Consider the following 20,498-nt stretch of genomic DNA (forward strand, 5'->3'; position numbering starts at 1 on the left):
ATACAAGATTATCTTAGTAGAGGGGGTTTGAGAGCTTGAGCTTAAAAGAAACTATCATTTTTGGCCTTTTGTGTTGATATGAAAGCAAAGAGACTGGGAATCAGTTTCAAATATGGTGCCTCCAGTTTAAAATACAGTGTTTCCAGCCTGAAATGTTTGCAACCATGATTTGACATTGTCACATCACCTACTTTGGCACAAGGAAGGCAAAGGGAAGAGCTGTGCAGCCCTCACAGTACTTCAGCAAAGCACTGTGACATCTGCTCCCATGGACTGCACTAAATAGGAGTTTGAAAGCCACAGTCAGAGGGTCTCCAGGGGATGCATAGAATATACATAGAATATATAGAATAAACCAGGTTGGAAGAGACCTTCATGATCATCACATCCAACCCTTCAACCAATCCAACCCACCTAAACAACTAACCCATGGCACCAAGCACCCCATCAAGTCTCCTCCTGAACACCTCCAGCGATGGCGACTCCACCACCTCCCTGGGCAGCCCATTCCAATGGGCAATCACTCTCTCTGTGTAAAACTTCCTCCTGACCTCCAGCCTAAACCTCCCCTGGTGCAGCCTGAGACTGTGTCCTCTTGTTCTGGTGCTGGCTGCCTGGGAGAAGAGACCAACCTCTGCCTGTCTACAACCTCCCTTCAGGGAGTTGTAGACAGCAATAAGGTCACCCCTGAGCCTCCTCTTCTCCAGGCTAAGCAACCCCAGCTCCCTCAGTCTTTCCTCATATGGCTTGTGTTCCAAACCCCTCACCAACTTTGTTGCCCTTCTCTGGACACGTTCCAGCAAGTCAACCTCCTTCCTAAACTGAGGGGCCCAGAACTGGACACAGGACTCGAGGTGTGGCCTAACCAGTGCAGTGTACAGGGGCAATGACCTCCCTGCTTCTACTAAACCTATCCTGGGTAAGGCAGAGAAGATTTTACCACAGGTTACTCACAGTGTACTGGACAAGGAACACATTGTTCTGGTTTAAACAACCAAAATGTTCACTTCTTAAGAGGAACCGTGGACTGTTCAGCTGCACGGATAAGCAGAACTGGCCCATCCTTGACACTTGTAATTTTTGCAAGCTCACTCTGCTGGCACCCAGGAGACTCTTCAATTTTATGGCCTCTGAATGTACAACCCAATAAAAATTCTGACCTTGGGTATTAAAATATCATGTTGAAATGATCAATGGCTGCTGCTGTACCTCATAGAGTTCAACATGCACAGCTCCTCTATTTCCAAACCCACAGTATGCAAAGGGAGCAGGTTTGTTTCTTAACATCTAGATGTGTTTTCATCAGCTGTACATCAGTGTAACTCCATTAAAATAAATGACTTGATTTTGGTTTATGACCATGTCCCTTCTGGTTCCACAATTCTTCAATAAGATTATTTTTCAGTAAGCATAACTCAAGGCACATTTCATTAGTGTTCCTAACTCAAACTGGAGGTATGGACAAACAGGAACTATTGGATTATGTGCCAGAAACTGTTTAGGATACTGTCTTGGGTTTGAGCAAACAGAAACTCTTTTCATAGAATCAGAATCACAGAATGGTCCAGGCCAGAAGGGACCTCCCAAGGTCATCCAGTCTGACCTCCCACAGCCAGCAGGGACATCCCCAACTAGATCAGGTTGCCCAGAGCCTCATCGAGTCTCACCTTGAGTATCTCCAGGGAAGGAGCCTCAACCACCTCCCTGGGCAAACTGTTCCACCGTCCCACCACCTTCACAGTGAAGAATTTCTTCCTGATATCTAATCCAAATCTGCTCTTCTCTAGTTTGAAGCCATTGCCCCTGGTCCTGTCACTGCAGGCTTTCATAATCAGTCTCTTCCCATCCTTCTTGTAGGCTCCCTTCAGGTACTGGAAGGTTTCATAGTTTCATAGTTTCAGAGTATCAGTCAGGGTTGGAAGGGACCACAAGGATCATCTAGTTCCAACCCCCCTGCCATGGCCAGGGACACCCCACATCAGATCAGGCTGGACAGAGCCTCAGCCAGCCTGTTCTTAAACACCCCCAGGGACGGGGCCTCGACCACCTCCCTGGACAACCCATTCCAGGGCTTCACCACTCTCACGGGGAAGAACTTCCTCCTCACCTCCAGCCTGAATCTCCCCACCTCCAGCTTCATTCCATTCCCCCTAGTCCTATCACTACCTGAGATCCTGAGAAGTCCTTCCCCAGCCTTCCTGTAGGCCCCCTTCAGATACTGGAAGGCCACTATTAGGTCACCTTGGAGCCTTCTCTTCTTCAGACTGAACAGCCCCAACTCCTCTAGGTCTCCTCAGGGCCTCCTCTTCTCCAGGCTGAACACCCCCAGCTCCCTCAGCCTGGCCTCATACAGAGATGCTCCAACCCCCTGATCATTTTCATGGCCTTCCTCTGGACCCTCTCCATCAGCTCCATGTCCTTCCTATATTGAGGGCTCCAGACCCGGATGCAGTACTCCAGCTGAGGTCTCACCAGAGCAGAGCAAAGTGGCACAATCACCTCTCTAGATCTGCTGCAATGCATCCTTTGATGCAGCCCAGGTTGCCATTGGCCTTCTGGGCTGCAAGCTCACACTGCCTGCTCCTGTCCAGCTTCTCATCCATCAGCACCCCCAAGTCCTTTTCCACAGGGCTGCTTTCTAAGACTCCATCCCCCAGTCTGTATTGATAGCAAGAAGTGTTCTGGCCCAGGCGCAGAGCCTTGCACCTTTTATCCCTCCCTAAAGGAGTAAAAGAAAATGCTCCACCCAGGATTGGAAAGCATTTCCAAATTTCAATGGCAGCACTATTCACAGCTATATACAACAGTACAAAAACATACCAAAATACACAAAATTCATATTCAGCCTTGGCCCAGATCTCTCCAACCTGGGCTTTACCAAGACCTCACTAGGCCAATATTGTCAACACACAAGCAGGCCAAAACCCTGGGCCTCAATGCCCCCCCCAGTACCTCCCTGTCCTCACACCCCCAACCAGGCCTGAAATTCTGTAGCTAAAAATGAGCTTTGCCAAGGCCACAGAAGGCCACAAACCTCCCTCGCTTGACCATGGCAAAGCAAGAGAGAGCAGTCCACATCAGGAAGGGAGCAGAGAGGAGAAGGGAAGAACAGGCTGGGCTGTCCATTTATAAAGGGGTTGCAGGCTTATGGGAAAAAATAACGTACATTACACTTTCTGCTCCACCTTCTGGGCTATCTAGTCCCTGCAGAACCAGATTCTATGGTTCTTAAACCCATAACAGATATTCAGTCCAGCTAAGAGGTGATTTACCAGATGATGAGCCACCAGAGTGCACTTGCAGCTCAGAAAGCAAATCATATCCTGGGCTGTATCAAGAGAAGCACAGCCAGCAGGGCGAGGGAGGTGATTCTCCTCCTCTACTCCACTCTGGTGAGACCCCACCTGGAGTACTGTGTCCAGTTCTGGAGCCCCTGTTACAGGAAAGAACTGGACATGCTGGAACATTTCCAGAGAAGGGCCACAAGGAAGATTAGAGGGCTGCAGCACCTCTCTTACGAAGGCAGACTGAGGGAGTTGGGGCTGCTCAGTCTGGAGAAGAGAAGACTCCAAGGAGACCTTATTGTGGTCTTCCAGTATCTGAAGTGGACTACAAGAAACCTGGGGAGGGACTTTTTAGGGTGTCAGGTAACAACAGGACTAGGGGAAATGGAGCAAAACTAGAAATGGGTAGATTCAGATAGGATGTCAAGAAGTTTTTCAGCATGAGGGTGGTGAGGCACTGGAACAGGTTGCCCAGGGAGGTGGTAGAACCCTGGAGGTTTTTAAGGCCAGGCTGGATGTGGCTCTGAGCAACCTGATCCAGAGTGAGGTGTCCCTGACCATGGCATGGGGTTGGAACTGGATTATCCTTAAGGTTCCTTCCTGCCCTGACAATTCTATGATTCCTCTCTAGCTGCCAAAACAAACACAGGTATGCTTACAGCTCAATAGCTTCAGATTTGCATCACAATACAGCTGATGGGCTCTTGCCGCTATAAGGGAAGACAGAGCACACAAAAAGGTTGAGCTCCTCCGTTGTGTCAACATGAACTGAGATGTCTCTGTTTCATCTGTAAAAACTGCATGTCTTCAGACCCGTGGCAAACACAAACCACAATTTAACATGCATGCAATGATGTTTTCCCAGGAAAATGTCCATGACTGCTGGGAACTTCAGCAGTAAGATGGAGAAGAACCCCAGACAGAACTGGGAGTGCTTCACTCCTAATTTTCACCAGGGGAATTGTTTATTTTCCTCTGAGGATTTATGCAATTTACTTCTAATTTGTTTAATTTTTCTTTGGAAGCCAAGAAGACTTTATACAATGATTCTAGCTCCTCCAGCCTAAGTTTGATGAAATGTCTTGAAACAGCTAATTGAATTTAAACAGTGATTCACTGCTTAAAAATCCAGGGGCATTCCCTGCCTTGGTCTACATTTAATACAATCGAAAGAGAGCACTGTGAGAAGTTCACCATTGCTGTATTTAATATCACAGAGAGTCACACAACTGCAGAAGATAAACCCTTACTATCAGAGGGTTTATGAGCCCCAGAGAGCTCTCTTTTTCCTAGAAATAACACTTTTATACTGAAATAGCAGCTGCTCCTTACCTGAAAAGCATTCATGCATCGAAGTGAAGGTGGCAGAGTGGTGGTACTCAAGCCCAGGATCAGCAGCAATTCCAAACATGTTTCTGATGGAAACTTTAAGGAATGAACTCCAATATCATTCTCCCATGCATCAGCAAGGCTGTAAAGTTAAAACCAAACAAAATCAAACAAAAAACTCATACCTTTTCCTTTCTCTTAGAAGGTATCTAGAATCCAAGATTCAAATACATCACAGAACCACAGAACACATCTGGTTGGAAGAGATCTCAAAGATGATCCAGGCCAACCCTCAATCATAGTATGATAGTATCAGTCAGGCTTGGAAGGGACCACAAGGATCATCTAGTTCCAACTCCCCTGCCATGGGCAGGGACACCCCACACTACATCAGCCTGGCCAGAGCCTCATCCAGCCTGGGCTTAAACACCTCCAGGGACAGGGCCTCAACCACCTCCCTGGACAACCCATTCCAGGGCTTCACCACTCTCATGGGGAAGAACCTCCTCCTCACATCCAGTCTGAATCTCCCCACCTCCAGCTTCATTCCATTCCCCTTAGTCCTATCACTACCTGACACCCTAAAAAGTCCTTCCCCAGCCTTCCTGTAGGCCCCCTTCAGATACTGGAAGGCCACAACGAGGTCACCTCAGAGCCTTCTCTTCTCCAGAGTGACCAGCCCCAGCACTGAAGGGTCATCACTAGAATGTTTTAGTATTGTGATAGAAGATTCTCTTCATATTTTATCTCTAGAAGTCACAGGTAAGTTTGTTCTACCAGAAATTCAAGGTGCATTTAAAGTACTTTAACCACTCCACTAATCTTACAAAAAAGATCCATAAGGTGAAAGTAAAACCTAGCATACATTAGAGCAAGCTCTCATGTTTCTAACTCGAAGTTTGATGATTTCTGCACCAAACTGCATCTGTCCCTGGCAATTTCTTACCATAGAGCAATTTCACATAGAGTGCTCTCCAGAGAACATAATGCCTGCCCTTCTTGTTTTGTTTCTGGAAAGAAAAATGTCTTTTCACCGCTGAAAAAAACAGGAGGTCAGGCGTGAATTTCAAAGCCGGTATTTATGATGCTCTCACTGAAACCTTATGAAACATCCATACCAAGGGCAAAACAACCCCACTTCATTTTATACAGCCTTCTGTGTAGGATGTTGTGGTGCTTTAAGCCTTAACTGGGAGTTAAGAGCTCAGATGGGGGCAAGGCTGAGAAGCTCTCCCCTGCTCCCCCCTCCTCCCTCCCAACAAAGGGGGAAGGAAAAAAAAGGAAAGGAGCAAATCCACCAAACAATAATTTGGAGTCAGCCTGGAAGTAGAGAGGTAAAGAGTTGTCTTAAAACAATATATATGTAACAATAACAGGTAAGGTTCACAAGGGCAAGGAACAAGGATGGATGGGAGGGGGACCTTGCAGAGGGACCTTGCCAGGCTGGACAGATGGGCAGAGTCCAAGGGCAGGAGATTGAACACATCCAAGTGCCAGGTTCTGCACACTGGCCACAACAACCCCATGCAGAGCTACAGGCTAGGGTCAGAGTGGCTGGAGAGCAGCCAGGCAGAGAGGGACCTGGGGGTGCTGGTTGATGGCAGGCTGAACATGAGCCTGCAGTGTGCCCAGGCAGCCAAGAGGGCCAATGGCATCCTGGCCTGCATCAGGAGCAGTGTGGCCAGCAGGAGCAGGGAGGTCATTCTGCCCCTGTACACTGCACTGGTTAGGCCACACCTTGAGTCCTGTGTCCAGTTCTGGGCCCCTCAGTTTAGGAAGGAGGTTGACTTGCTGAAACGAGTCCAGAGAAGGGCAACGAAGTTGGTGAGGGGTTTGGAACACAGCCCTGTGAGGAGAGGCAGAGGGAGCTGGGGCTGCTTAGCCTGGAGAAGAGGAGGCTCAGGGGTGACCTTATCACTCTCTACAACTACCTGAAGGGAGACTGTAGACAGGCAGAGGTTGGTCTCTTCTCCCAGGCAGCCAGTACCAGAACAAGAGGACACAGTCTCAGGCTGTGCCAGGGGAGGTTTAGGCTGGAGGGTAGGAAGAAGTTCTATACAGAGAGAGTGATTGCCCATTGGAATGGGCTGCCTGGGGAGGTGGTGGAGTCACCATCATTGGAGGTGTTCAGGAGGAGACTTGATGGGGTGCTTGGTGCCATGGGTTATTTGTTTAGGTGGTGTTGGATTGGTTGATAGGTTGGATGCAATGATCTTGAAGGTCTCTTGCAGCCTGGTCTGGTCTATTCTATTCTAAATCTATTCTGTTCTATTCTATTCTATTCTATTCTATTCTATTCTATTCTATTCTATTCTATTCTATTCTATTCTATTCTATTCTATTCTATTCTATTCTATTCTATTCTATTCTATTCTATTCTATTCAGAATAGTACAGAACCAGTCTGTCTCTGAAGAGGTGCAGAGGCAGCAGGGAGAAGGATCAGGTCTGACCACATGGCAGAGGAGCAGGAAGGCAGCCTCAGTAGCTCTCATCCAGGAGAGGCAGGAGCCAAAAGGAGCTAAGCTGCAATGCCCTGCTTTTTATACCCTAGCTGGGCAGGGAGGGGGGAATGGAACAGACTCAGCTTCCCAGGGGGAAAACGCCCTGGAGGGAGGGCAAGGCACTCGCATGCCCTCCCCCCTTTGTTTTCAGAATGGGCATTACACCACCACAGATCTATTAAAATAATTAAGATTTCAAGAGCCTAGTCATAAAAACAACCTTCTGGAAGCACATTTTATAAACTGTTCCTGTTACTATGCACTCAAGAATAAGGCAAGTTCAACAAGATTAACTCCCACTTCCCACTGTTCAGGCTTGTTTCTTCCTTAATGCACAAACTGTCAGACTGATCAGTGATCCAGTTAGTTCAGTCATTTTATCTGAGCAGCTAGTATCCAACACTTCAGAGCAAGATGGACACCAATGAGTCTCAACAGACCTGGGAGAATCACCAGTAGATAACAGAATCATAGCCTTGTCAGGCTTGGAAAGGACCTCAAGGATCATCCAGTTCAAACCCCCCTGCCAGGGGCAGGGACACCTCACACTAGATAGGTTGTTCAGAGCCTCATCCAGCCTGGCCATAAAAACCTCCAGAGAAGAGGCATCTGCCACCTCCTTGTGCAGCCTGTTCCAGTGTCTCACCACCCTCATGGGGAAGAACTTCTTCCTAATATCCAATCTGAATCAACCCATTTCTAGTTTTGCTCCATTCCCCCTAGTCCTATCATTACCTGACACCCTGAAAAGTTCCTCCCCAGCTTTCCTGAAGGCCCCCTTCAGATACTGGAAGGCCACAATAAGGTCTCCTCAGAGCCTTCTCCAAACTGAACACCTCCAACTCTCTCAGTCTGTCTCCATAGGAGAGGAGCTCCAGCCCTCTAATCATCTTTGTGGCCCTTCTCTGGACACATATCAGTACCTCCAGATCCTTCCTGTCCTAGGGTCCCCAGAACTGGGCACATTACTCCAGGTGGGGTCTCACCAGAGTGGAGTACAGGGGGAGAATCACCTCCCTTGACCTGCTGGCTATGCTTCTCTTAATGCAGCCCAGGATGTGATTTGCTTTCTGGGCTGCAAGTGCACACTGGCAATTCAAGTTGAGCTTCTCATTCACCAGCACCCCTAAGCCCTTTTCTTCAGGGCTGCTCTCAAGCCAGTCACTGTCCAGCCTATATCAGTCTTGGAATTGCCCCAAGCATGCTTGCTACCTTTCATTGTCGAAGACAAATCAATGATTTCAGCATCAACTTTCATTTTTCAGTTCCTTCTGGAAATAGATTGCAAACCACCAGTCATGACCCTACCAACTTGTCTTAATGGCCTATCCAGAAACAGCTGCATTATTAAAAGCACCTAAAAGAGTAGGCATCACCCTAACATTCAGGGTGCTCAAAACTAAGCAAATACTTCCTTTGCATTATGCCTTCTTCTGGATGGTTCTCATTCTCTCAAGTCTCAAAAACCAACTGCTTCTCTGTAAAATCCCACTTCATAGATCTAGGCTCCCCCTCTACTCAGCCCTGGTTAGACCCCACCTGGAGTACTGTGTATAGTTCTGGAGCCCCTATTACAAGAGGGATGTGGAGGTGCTGGAAGGTGTCCAGAGAAGGGCCACGAGGATGAGCAGAGGGCTGGAGCACCTCTCCTGTGAGGACAGACTGAAGGAGTTGGGGCTGTTCAGTCTGCAGAAGAGAAGGCTCCCAGGTGACCTCATTGTGGCCTTCCAGTATCTGAAGGGGGCCTACAGGAAGGCTGGGGAAGGACTTGTCAGGATCTCAGGTAGTGATAGGACTAGGGGGAATGGAATGAAGCTGGAGGTGGGAAGATTCAGGCTAGATGTGAGGAGGAGGTTCTTCCCCATGAGAGTGTTGAAACCCTGGAATGGGTTGTCCAGGGAGGTGGTTGAGGCCCCGTCCCTGGCGGTGTTTAAGCCCAGGCTGGATGAGGCTCTGGCCAGGCTGATGTAGTGTGGGGTGTCCCTGGCCATGGCAGGGGGGTTGGAACTAGATGATCCTTGTGGTCCCTTCCAACCCTGACTGATACTATGATACTATGATACAATGTGAGAGGGGCAGCTAGCAAAACTAGGGCTTTCCAAAGAAAGTCTAAACAAAGCACTGTGCAGGCACCTTCAAACACAGCTAGAGAGTTTGGAGACTGAGCATGATACATCACAGGTACTGGTCTTGGGGAAGTGTTTCCACAGATCAACACTCTGCAAAGAAACTTTTCAGAAGTTGTAGCAATATTCAAACCATTACAACTTTCATCAGTACTCCTATTCTATTACTGGGTTTAGACTTGGTTGACTTGGGTTTTTTTGGAGCTGCCTCCTCAGTTTAAGGTCCAACTCCTACAACACTGACACTGCACAAGGGCTTTTTATTTTGGCTGGCTGTTGGTTTATTTCAGAGGAAGACTCTTTGCATAAAGACATTTAGCCTAATTCTACAATTCTTCTTCATTAATGGCTCAGTTATTAGTCTTTCCTGAAATGATTCTAGTGTATCCCCTCATTGCAAACAAACCATGGGTGTAGTAGCACTTACTGCTCCAGGAACTCCCATATATGCTCCTCAGTTTAGGAAGGAGGTTGACTTGCTGGAATGAGTCCAGAGAAGGGAAACAAAGTTGGTGAGGGGTTTGGAACACAAGCCCTATGAGGAGAGACTGAGGGAGCTGGGGTTGCTTAGCCTGGAGGAGGAGACTGAGGGGTGACCTTCTTGCTCTCTACAACTACCTGAAGGGGGGTTGTAGACAGGCAGAGGTTGGTCTCTTCTCCCAGGCAGCCAGCACCAGAACAAGAGGACACAGTCTCAGGCTGCACCAGGGGAGGTTTAGGCTGGAGGTTAGGAGGAAGTTCTATACAGAGAGAGTGATTGCCCATTGGAATGGGCTGCCTGAGGAGGTGGTGGAGTCACCATCATTGGAGGTGTTCAGGAGGAGACTTGATAGGGTGCTTGGTGCCATGGGTTAGTTGATTAGGTGGGTTGGATGATAGGTTGGACACGATGATCTTGAAGGTCTCTTCCAACCTGGTCTGGTCTATTCTATTCTATTCTATTCTATTCTATTCTATTCTATTCTATTCTATTCTACCCTACCCTACCCTACCCTACCCTACCCTACCCTACCCTACCCTACCCTATCCTATCCTATATTAGGAATTAGTCTTTTAGCACTAAGTGTCTGTGGGAAGTCACTTACTACATCATGTCTCATTGTTCTTCTTTACCCCTGCTACTCCTGGGAATATTCTTCTATAATCTTCATTGTAGAAGAAGGAGAGGGAAAAAAAGATCTGTGCTTAAATAAAATAAATCACAACCTCTCTCCCTGGTTTTTCACCTTAGCTTCACTGAACCTTTCTGTATAAGGACAGTTGTCTCACTTCCAGTACTGGAGAGGCAACTGCATTGCACACTGAAAGAGGCAGACTAGCTGATAGTGCTCCTCAGGAGAGTGAGCACCCATAGAGGACAACTCAGCCCCACCAGCTTAGTACTTCCTCCTAAATCAATCACAAATGGCAGCAGTCTGAGCTGGCTGAGACCTGCTCAGCCATGAAATAAAAATACTAAATCAATTTGACATTAAGATAGGGCAAATTATCAGAAAGAGGTTTTGAGACAGCTGAGGAAGAGGATGGGAAAGGAGCCAGCAGGACAGATGTGCAGATGGTTAACTCTGCATGTAGACAGGACTTTGCATTCATGAATTCTCCTCCCCTACTCCTTAATACCTTCACTCAGCAATGGATTTCCTTGAAAGAAAGCAGGCTGGGCCAAGCTTCCTGCTTCTGTGAATAAAGGCAAGAGCTAGCAGAATTCCCAGAGCACAGCACAGCTTGCTTCTGCTGGCTTAAAGGAGTAAGGAGATCAAGCAGATTAGCTGGAGAAAGGTGAGGTTAAGAAGGGAAATAATGCTACATTATGTTCTTCCTTCTGCAAACATTCCACTTTTCTACATTGCAAAGAAGCCTTGAGCTTCTGGGCTTCTCAGTCAGGCAAAAATAATTGTGACCATCAGTATGAAATACAGTTCATAAATTCTACACAGATTCCCTAAGTCATCACAGGGCACAAGACTTCATCTCCTTTGGACTGAATTTATGACAGGTAAAATCTCATCACTACCTATTGACCTTGACAGTGTTTGAGGGAGATGTGAGTCAGCTTTAGACACTTGGCTTTAGGACAGGAAGAAGTAGTAAAGCCTACTCAATAAAATGGTCCAAACTAGGAGCATGCTCTGAGTTAAGGAAAGGGCATGTCAAAGTGAATTTTTTCTCAAGACATTCAATCCACCTCTGTAAATTATCATCATCCAGTTTTACCTGCCAGTGATCTCACCAACAGGAAAACCCAAATCACTCTAAACATCTTGTCTGTCATCCCACCCTTCTCATTCTCTCCCTCTTTCCTTTATTCTGCCCTTCCCCAGAACTGTGCTGGTGGACAAGATGCTCAACATGAGCTCTCAGTGTGCACTTGCAGTCCGCAAAGCCAATCAGATCCTGGGCTGCATCAGGAGAAGTGTGGCCAGCAGGTTGAGGGAGGTGATCCTCCCCCTCTGCTCAGCTCTGGTGAGACCCCACCTGGAGTACTGTGTCCAGTTCTGGAGCCCCTATTGCAAGAGGGATCTGGAGGTGCTGGAAGGTGTCCAGAGAAGGGCCACGAGGATGAGCAGAGGGCTGGAGCACCTCTCCTATGAGGACAGACTGAAGGAGTTGGGGTTGTTCAGTCTGGAGAAGAGAAGGCTCCAAGGTGACCTCATTGTGGCCTTCCAGTATCTGAAGGGGGCCTACAGGAAGGCTGGGGAAGGACTTCTCAGGATCTCAGGTAGTGATAGGACTAGGGGGAATGGAATGAAGCTGGAGGTGGGGAGATTCAGGCTGGAGGTGAGGAGGAGGTTCTTCCCCATGAGAGTGGTGAAGCCCTGGAATGGGTTGTCCAGGGAGGTGGTTGGGGCCCCGTCCCTGGAGGTGTTTAAGCCCAGGCTCGCTGAGGCTCTGGCCAGCCTGATGCAGTGTGGGGTGTCCCTGGCCATGGCAGGGGGGTTGGAACTAGATGATCCTTATGGTCCCTTCCAACCCTGACTGATACTATGATACTATGACACTATAACTTTTAAACCTCTTTGCCTATTTCAAACAGATATTCTTGGGAAAGACCTCAAATACATTAAGTTAGGGGAAGTTTCATGGGTTTGATATTTGAGTAGTGAGAAGAAACTCACTCATTAGTTACTGCATAGACAAAAGCTGTTGATGGAGTTTAGCAACATGTATATCAGATAATCAAGTAATATTTGGCTGGGACAATATTAACATAAACTCACTAATATGACATTTCTACTTAGCAAACCCCACTGCTATAAGCAAAGTAAATGTCTTCACAGATTATCATGCTCCCTAGGGAGTGAGTCAAATTGAGAGACTTGGTCCTTTTACTTAACTGCACTCAATTTTTGGGTTCAGGACACCTGCAAAAGACTCTGAAGTTTGGGGCTGGAAGAAGGTTTGATGATATAGAAACTGATCCTCAGTAAGAGCAAAAGTCTTTCTTGTGTTAACCAAATCACAGAATCACAAAATTATCTAGATTGGAAGAGACCTCCAAGGGCATCAAGTCCAACTGATCACCCAGCCCTATCTAATCAACCTCGAGTCCTGTGTCCAGTTCTGGCCCCTCAGTTTAGGAAGGAGGTTGACTTGCTGGAATGAGTCCAGAGAAGGGCAACGAAGTTGGTGAAGAGTTTGGAACACAAGTCCTATGAGGAAAGACTGAGGGAGCTGGGGCTGCTCAGCCTGGAGAAGAGGAGACTCAGGGGTGACCTTATCACTCTCTACAACTACCTGAAGGGAGGTTGTAGACAGGTGGATGTTGGTCTCTTCTCCCAGGCAGCCAGTGCCAGAACAAGAGGACACAGTCTCAGGCTGCAGCAGGGGAGGTTTAGGTTGGATATTAGGAAGAAGTTCTATACAGAGAGGGTGATTGCCCATTGGAATGGGCTGCCCAGGGAGGTGGCGGAGTCGCCATCATTGGAGGTGTTCAGGAGGAGACTTGATGGGGTGCTTGGTGCCATGGGTTAGTTGTTTAGGTGGGTTGGATTGGTTGATGGGTTGGACACAATGATCTTGAAGGTCTCTTCCAACCTGGTTTGGTTTATTCTAAACAAATAAATAAAGTTGTTATTCTAAATAAGTTGTTTTATTCTAAACTAGACCATGGCACTAAGTGCCTCATCCAGGGTTTTCTTATACACCTCCAGGGACAGTGACCCCACCTCCTCCCTGGGCAGCCCAGTCCAATGGCCAATCTCTCTTTCTGTGAAGAACTTCTTTCCAAGATCAAGCCTAAACTTCCCCTTGCACAGCCTGAGACTGTGTCCTCTTGTTCTGTTCCTTGACACGCAGCCTCCTCCCATCACCACCTCTGATTTACCAAGCTACTTCTGTGAATGCACTAACCTAGGGCAGCCTAGAGAGAGCTCAAACCTGGGAAATGACAAAGCCCTTTCTCAGGGCACTATCCAGTGTGGCTACTGGATTGACCTGACTTGATTAGTGACGATCTAGCTAACTGCACTCTGCATTTAGGGCTCCAATTGCTGTGAAACCCTTGAAGGAGATTACTCTGTTAGCTGTGGCTTCAGTGTGTTGCTGAATCAAGGCCGTGCTGAAGAAGCCAGTATCAAAGCTGACAGAAGCTCAGCCCTTCCTCTCAGAGCTCACTGAATCCTGCTAAAGTTGCCCTTTCCACGAGCTGCAGCTCTGACACCAATGCAGATGACTTCACTGAACCAAAGGACAAACCTGCCAAATTAAATAACTATTTGTACAAATGATTTAATCTAAACCCAGTTCTAAATTATGGCTGATGATGACTATGTACTTAGTACACCAGGAGGCTAAGTTATTTATACTTTTAATTATCCTTGCAGTGATCTAAAAATGACATAAAAATCAATGCCTGCTCATTAGCTACTAAGCTACAAATTTGCCCAAATTTAAATAAGTATGGAACACCAAGAAGTGCACTGCCTCCACTGGGTACAGCAAAGTCCTTTGGAAAGGAAAACTTTCTTTGCAGATGCTTTCTTTGCTTCCCTTCTACACCAGACATCTGCAGACTGGTTCGAACACCACTCATTATTCATCCTCAATAGCTCAGAGCGTCAAGCGTATCATAGTATCAGTCAGGGTTGGAAGGGACCACAAGGATCATCTAGTTCCAACCCCCCTGCCATGCCCAGGGACACCCCACACTACATCAGCCTGGCCAGAGCCTCAGCCAGCCTGGGCTCAAACACCTCCAGGGACGAGGCCTCAACCACCTCCCTGGACAACCCATTCCAGGGTTTCACCACTCTCATGGGGAAGAACTTCCTCCTCACATCCAGCCTGAACCTCCCCACCTCCAGCTTCATTCCATTCCCCCTAGTCCTAGCACTACCTGACATCCTGAGAAGTCCTTCCCCAGCCTTCCTGTAGGCCCCCTTCAGATACTGGAAGGCCACAACTAGGTCACCTCGGAGCCTTCTCTTCTGCAGACTGAACAGCCCCAACTCCTTCAGTCTGTCCTCATAGGAGAGGTGCTCCAGCCCTCTGATCATCCTCATGGCCCTTCCCTGGACACCTTCCAGCACCTCCAGATCCCTCTTGTAATAGGGGCTCCAGAACTGGAGGCAGTACTCCATGTGGGGTCTCACCAGAGCTGAGTAGAAGGAGAGAATCACCTCCCTCGACCTTCTGGCCACACTTCTCCTGATGCAGCCCAGGATCTGATTGGCTTTGCAGGCTGCAAGTGCACACTGAGAGCTCCTGTTGAGCTTCTCCTCCACCAGCACCCCCAAGTCTCTCTCCTCAGGGCTGCTTTCCAGCCAGTCACTGCCCAGCCTGGATTTGTGCCTGGGGTTGCCTCAACCCAGATGCAGGACCCTGCACTTGGTCTTGCTGAACTTCATGAGGTTGGCTTGTGCCCACCTCTCCAGCCTGTCAAGGTCCCTCTGGATGGCATCCCTTCCCTCCAGCAGTGGGGTACTGCGTGGGCAACTTGATCTAATGTGAGGTGTCCCTGCCCATGCCATGGAGGTTGGAACTAGATGATCCTTGAGGTCTCTTCCAACCCTGACAATTCTGTGATTCTGTGTGATTCTATGGTTTTGAGTCAATGTTCCTTGGGATCTTTACTAGTCACGTGGTACCCCAAATCAGGAGATATTAAATATCACAGAAGAGACAACAAAAGGAAGAATGGAAATTTAACCCACTGGTCTCCTTGCAAGGAAATGAGCAAGAGAAGAGGAACATAGAGAATCATACAACCATAAAAGTTTTAGGGTTGGAAGGGACCTCAGTGATCATCCAGTTCCAACCCCCCTGCAATGGGCAGGGAAACTACATCAGGTTGCTCAGAGCCACAGTCGTTTGCCATTGGAATGTGCTGCCCAGGGAGGTGGTGTCCCCTGTCCCTGGAGGAGTTCAAGAGGGGATTGGACATGGCACTTGGTGCCATGGTCTAGTCATGAGGTCTATGGCGACAGGTTGGACTTGATGATCTTTGAGGTCTCTTCCAACCTTGGTGATACATAGAATACATAAGAATAGAATAGAATAAACCAGGTTGGAAGAGACCTTCAAGATCATCGCGTCCAACCCATCAACCAATCCAACCCACCTAAACAACTAACCCATGGCACCAAGCACCCCATCAAGTCTCCTCCTGAACACCTCCAGTGATGGTGACTCCACCACCTCCCCAGGCAGCCCATTCCAATGGGCAATCACTCTCTCTGCGTAGAACTTCTTCATAGCATCCAACCTGAACCTCCCCTGGCGCAGCCTGAGACTGTGTCCTCTTGTTCTGGTGCTGGCTGCCTGGGAGAAGAAACCAACCTCTGCCTGTCTACCATCACTGGATGTGTTCAGGAGGAGACTTGACAGGGTGCTTGGTTGCATGGGTTAGTTGGTTGGGTGGTGTTGGATGATAGGTTGGACACGATGATCTTGAAGGTCTCTTCCAACCTGGTTTATTCTATTCTATTCAATTAGATTTTGGTTATTATAACCCCAGTTCCCTCAGTTGTTCCTCTTAGGACTTGCTCTCCAGACCCTTCACCAACTTTGCTGCCCTTGTTTGGACACACTGCAGCAGCCCAGTGTCCTTCTAGTGAGGGCACTAAACACATTATCTGAGCTGCAGCTTCACTTGTGCTTGCAGCTCTCTGTAGATCCCTGTCCCTCTTGAACTGGGGAGCCCTGTACTGGATGCAGGTGAGGCCTCACCATGGCAGAATACAGGGGGAGAACTTCCCTCAGGCTGCTGGACCTTAATTTGGCCTTCTTGGCCACCAGGGCACATTGCTGACCCATGCAGAGCTTGTTACCCACCAGGACTGCCAGGTCCTTCTCCACAGGGCTGCTCTCCAGCAGATCACCTCCTGACCTGTACTGATAAAGTTTATTATTGCTTCCCAGAAGCAGGACTCTGCACTTACCCTTGTTGAACCTCATTAGGTTACTCTGTGCCCAGCTCTCCAACGTGTCCAATCTGTAAAGCCCAGGCCAAATTCTCTTTCTTTCGTGGCATACCAGCCAACATCTTTATTAGACTCAACTGTTCCATACTAGCTTGAATCTAACTACACTGCTTTTGCTACAGTTCTTAACAAAAAGCTACCAGCACAAATACAGCCTGTGTGTAGCCCACAAAATTCAGTTCTTTGTTCCTCAGAGTGGGAAAGGGCAAAGCCAGGAAAGCATACAGCTTGGCCAGTCCATTGTGCAAAGACAGACAAGGTGGTTTACAAGTAGATTATTTCTTTGAAGCACAGAGACCTATCCCAACACAGTGCAACTTTTTGAATGGAAATAAATGTTGATATTTTAATCCTGTCCAGGATTAACTTCACCTTGGAGCATACAAATTCAAAGTAATGCTCAATATACTTCTCTCTAGACTGAGGGAGCTGGGGCTCTTGAGTCTAAAGGAGACTGAGAGGTGACCTCTCCTATGAGGACAGATACCTCTCCTATGAGGACAGACTGAAGGAGTTTTGTCTGTTCAGTCTGGAGAAGAGAAGGCTCTGAGGAGGCCTTCTTGTGACCTTTCAGTATCTGAAAGGGGCTACAAGAAAGCTGGGGAGGAACTTTATAGGGTGTGATAGGACTGGGGGGAATGGAGCAGAATGGAAGTGGGTAGATTGAGATTGGATGTTAGGAAGAAGTTGTTCCCCATGAGTGTGGTGAGACACTGGCACAGCTTGCCCAGGGAGGTGGTAGAAGCCTCATCCCTGAAGGTTTTTAAGGCCAGGCTGGATGTGGCTGTGAGCAACTTGCTGTAGTGTGAGGTGTCCCTGCCCATGTCAGGGGGTTGGAACTAGATGATCCTTGTGGTCCCTTCCAACCCTGACTGATACTATGATACTATGACCTCATCAATGCTTATAAATATGTAATGGGTGAGTGCCAAGAGGATGGAGCCAGGCTCTTCTTGGTGGTGCCCAATGACAGCACAAGGGGCAGTGGGTGCAAGCTGAGGCACAGAAAGTTTCATGTAGATATGAGGACAATTCTTTTCCCTGTGAGGGTGACAGAACACTGGAACAGGCTGCCCAGGGAGGCTGTGGAGTCTCCCTCTCTGGAGATATTCAAAACTTGCCCAGATGTGTTCCTGTGCAAGCTGGTATAGGTGATCCTTCTCTGGCAGGGGGGTTGGACTGGATGATATTTGAGGTCCCTTCCAGCCCCTGAAATTCTGTCATTCTGTCATTCTCTAAAGATTTTTAGAGGTTCACCAACTGATTTTTTTTCCCCCCATTGCCTTCCCTCCTCCAGCTGGCTGCTATGCCACTGCAACAGCATTAATTCTAAGTTGCAAACCCTATCAGCCATAAAATATTTTCCTTCCTCTAGCCAAACAGCACCGACTGCATACTCTCTGCAGAAGATAAAGCAGAATTTCAGCTGCAACAAACACTGAAATAAAGCTTCAGCACCACGGGGAAGGATTAGCAGGTGTTCATCTCTTCTGCAACCTTTGAGCTGAGGATTCATAATATTTCAAAAGAATGTATCAAAAGCTAAATCAAGCAGCAATGCCTAAAGCAGACTTCTGTTCAACGAGACACCTAGAAGCGGGGGAACGCGAGCACTTGCGAGTGTACTAAATCACGCCATGCACAGATGGGCAGTGAGTAGAACTGAGGCATTACCATCTTTATTTAGTTCCAGCACCAGGTAAGCAAAACCAAGCTGATGGTAGAATAAAGAGCAAAGGCAATTTGACTTTTGTAGGAACTGACCTTGGATATAAAGTCCCAAGCCTGGCAGGAACCTCCCAGGAAAATCACAGTGCATTAAAGGTATAGCAGCAGCAGCAGCTCTATCCACAGAGCCAACCCTAGATCATAGAGTCATAGAAATGTTAGGGTTGGAAGGGACCTCAAGAATCATCTAGTTCCAACCTCTGCCATGGGCAGGGACACCTCATCCTAGATCAGGCTGCTCACAGCCAGATCCAGCCTGGCCTTAAAAACCTTCAGGGATGAGGCTTCTACCACCTCCCTGGGCAAGCTGTGCCAGTGTCTCACCACACTCATGGGGAAGAACTTCTTCCTAACATCCAATCTCAATCTACCCACTTCCATTCTGCTCCATTCCCCCTAGTCCTATCACTACCTGACACCCTATAAAGTGCCTCCCCAACTTTCTTGTAGCCCCCTTCAGATATTGAAAGGTCACAAGAAGGCCTCCTCAGAGCCTTCTCTTCTCCAGACTGAACAGACCAAACTCCTTCAGTCTGTCCTCACAGGAGAGGAGCTCCAGCCCTCTGCTCATCCTCATGGCCCTTCTCTGGTAACATTCCAGCACCTCCAGATCCTTCCTGTAATAGGGGCTCCAGAACTGGCTGCAGTACTCCAGGAAGGCTCTCACCAGAGCAGAGTTGAGGGGGGAAAATCTAGTTTTGCTCCATTCCCCCTTGTCCTATTGTTACCTGACACCCTAAGAAGTCCCTCCCCAGTTTTTTTGTAGGCCCCCTTCAGGTCCTGGAAATGGTAACTGCCTCCAAGGAGAGAAATTCTTCATTCAGCTGCAAGACCAAGAGTTGGTGGCAAAAGCTGAAGCTGCAACAGCAGAAAACTGCAGCAAGTTTCCATCAGTTACAATGAAGTTCTGCTTTAGAGCAGGAGGAGCACAAGCTCGTGGAGAAAACAGCTCCTGCTGGGCTTGTGATGCTGAAACTTGCAGAGATACAACAGGAAGAAAACACAGCAGGCAGAACCCAACAGTTTCATAATGTATTTCCTTGAAACTACTTTTTATTTTGTCCAATTCCCTACATCATTTTTGACCAGCTGGGTACAAGAGAGGAGCTCCGCTGTTAATTTAGAGGCTCAACTATAAAACCAAGGGAAAAAAAGCACAGGAGATCATCTGCCTAAAGTCTGCTGTGACTGCTCTTGAACATCCACACTATGCAGACTTGCTGGTGCAGCTCCAAATTACAGTGTAATTGCAGGCTTCTCAGCAGCAAAGCAATGAGGTCCCACTAAAAGGAGAAGCAAATTGCTCTCGTAAAAATCACAGGGCCAATGCTCTTGAATGTGCTTCTTCACTTTAATGGCGGTGTTAAAGCTTTAAGCTGCAGTATTCAAATGTCTTACTGCATTCCAGGTGCAGAGAAGTCAAAGCATTTTTCTGAAAGCAGTAAAGATCAGGTTGCTGTAAGCCAGATCACTGCTGATAACTCACCCTAGTGGAGGATGATGCTGCTGGTGGGAAACACCGCACAGATTAGCAACAGTTCGACAACAATCTCACCTGCAGTCTGGGCCCCTCAATTCAAGAAAGATGTTGAGATGCTGGAAGGTGTCCAGAGAAGGGCAACAAAGCTGGGGAGGGGTCTGGAGCACAAGATCTATGAGGAGCAGCTGAAGGAGCTGGGGTTGTTTAGCCTGGAGGAGGCTCAGGAGAGACCTTATTGCTGTCTACAACTACCTGAAAGGAGGTTGTAGTGAGGTGGGAGTTGGTCTCTTCTCCCAGGCAATCAGCACCAGAACAAGAGGACACAGGGAGGTTTAGACTGGATGTTAGGAAGAAGTTCTTCCCAGAAACAGAGATTGGCCATTGGAATGGGCTGCCCAGGGAGGTGGTGGAGTAATCATCACTGGAAGTGTTTAGGAAGAGCCTGGATGAGGCACTTGGTGCCATGGTTTAGTTGATTAGATGGTGCTGGGTGATAGGTTGGACTTGATGATCTTCAAGGTCTTTTCCAACCTGGTTAATTTCATAGTTCTTGGATATATACTCACAGCTGAAAATGAAGGGATAGCTTTGCCTGCTCCTTAACAAACTTTTCTCTACCTTTAGCAC

General features: G+C 47.9%; 1 protein-coding gene across 1 annotated transcript in view; it reads right to left on the reverse strand.

Annotated features, from left to right (window-relative positions):
• UBE3D (ubiquitin protein ligase E3D) overlaps nucleotides 1-20,498 on the reverse strand; it is a 130,680-nt gene that overhangs the window by 51,421 nt on the left and 58,761 nt on the right. Inside the window, exon 9 of the mRNA XM_068148717.1 lies at nucleotides 4,617-4,755. Within this exon, the coding sequence (XP_068004818.1) occupies nucleotides 4,617-4,755 (139 nt within the window). The remainder of the gene's footprint in view (nucleotides 1-4,616; nucleotides 4,756-20,498) is intronic.

This window comes from Melanerpes formicivorus, unplaced genomic scaffold (assembly GCF_026170545.1).
Source record: "Melanerpes formicivorus ecotype bairdi unplaced genomic scaffold, bMelFor1.0.p_v2 SCAF_2, whole genome shotgun sequence".
NCBI lineage: Eukaryota > Metazoa > Chordata > Aves > Piciformes > Picidae > Melanerpes > Melanerpes formicivorus.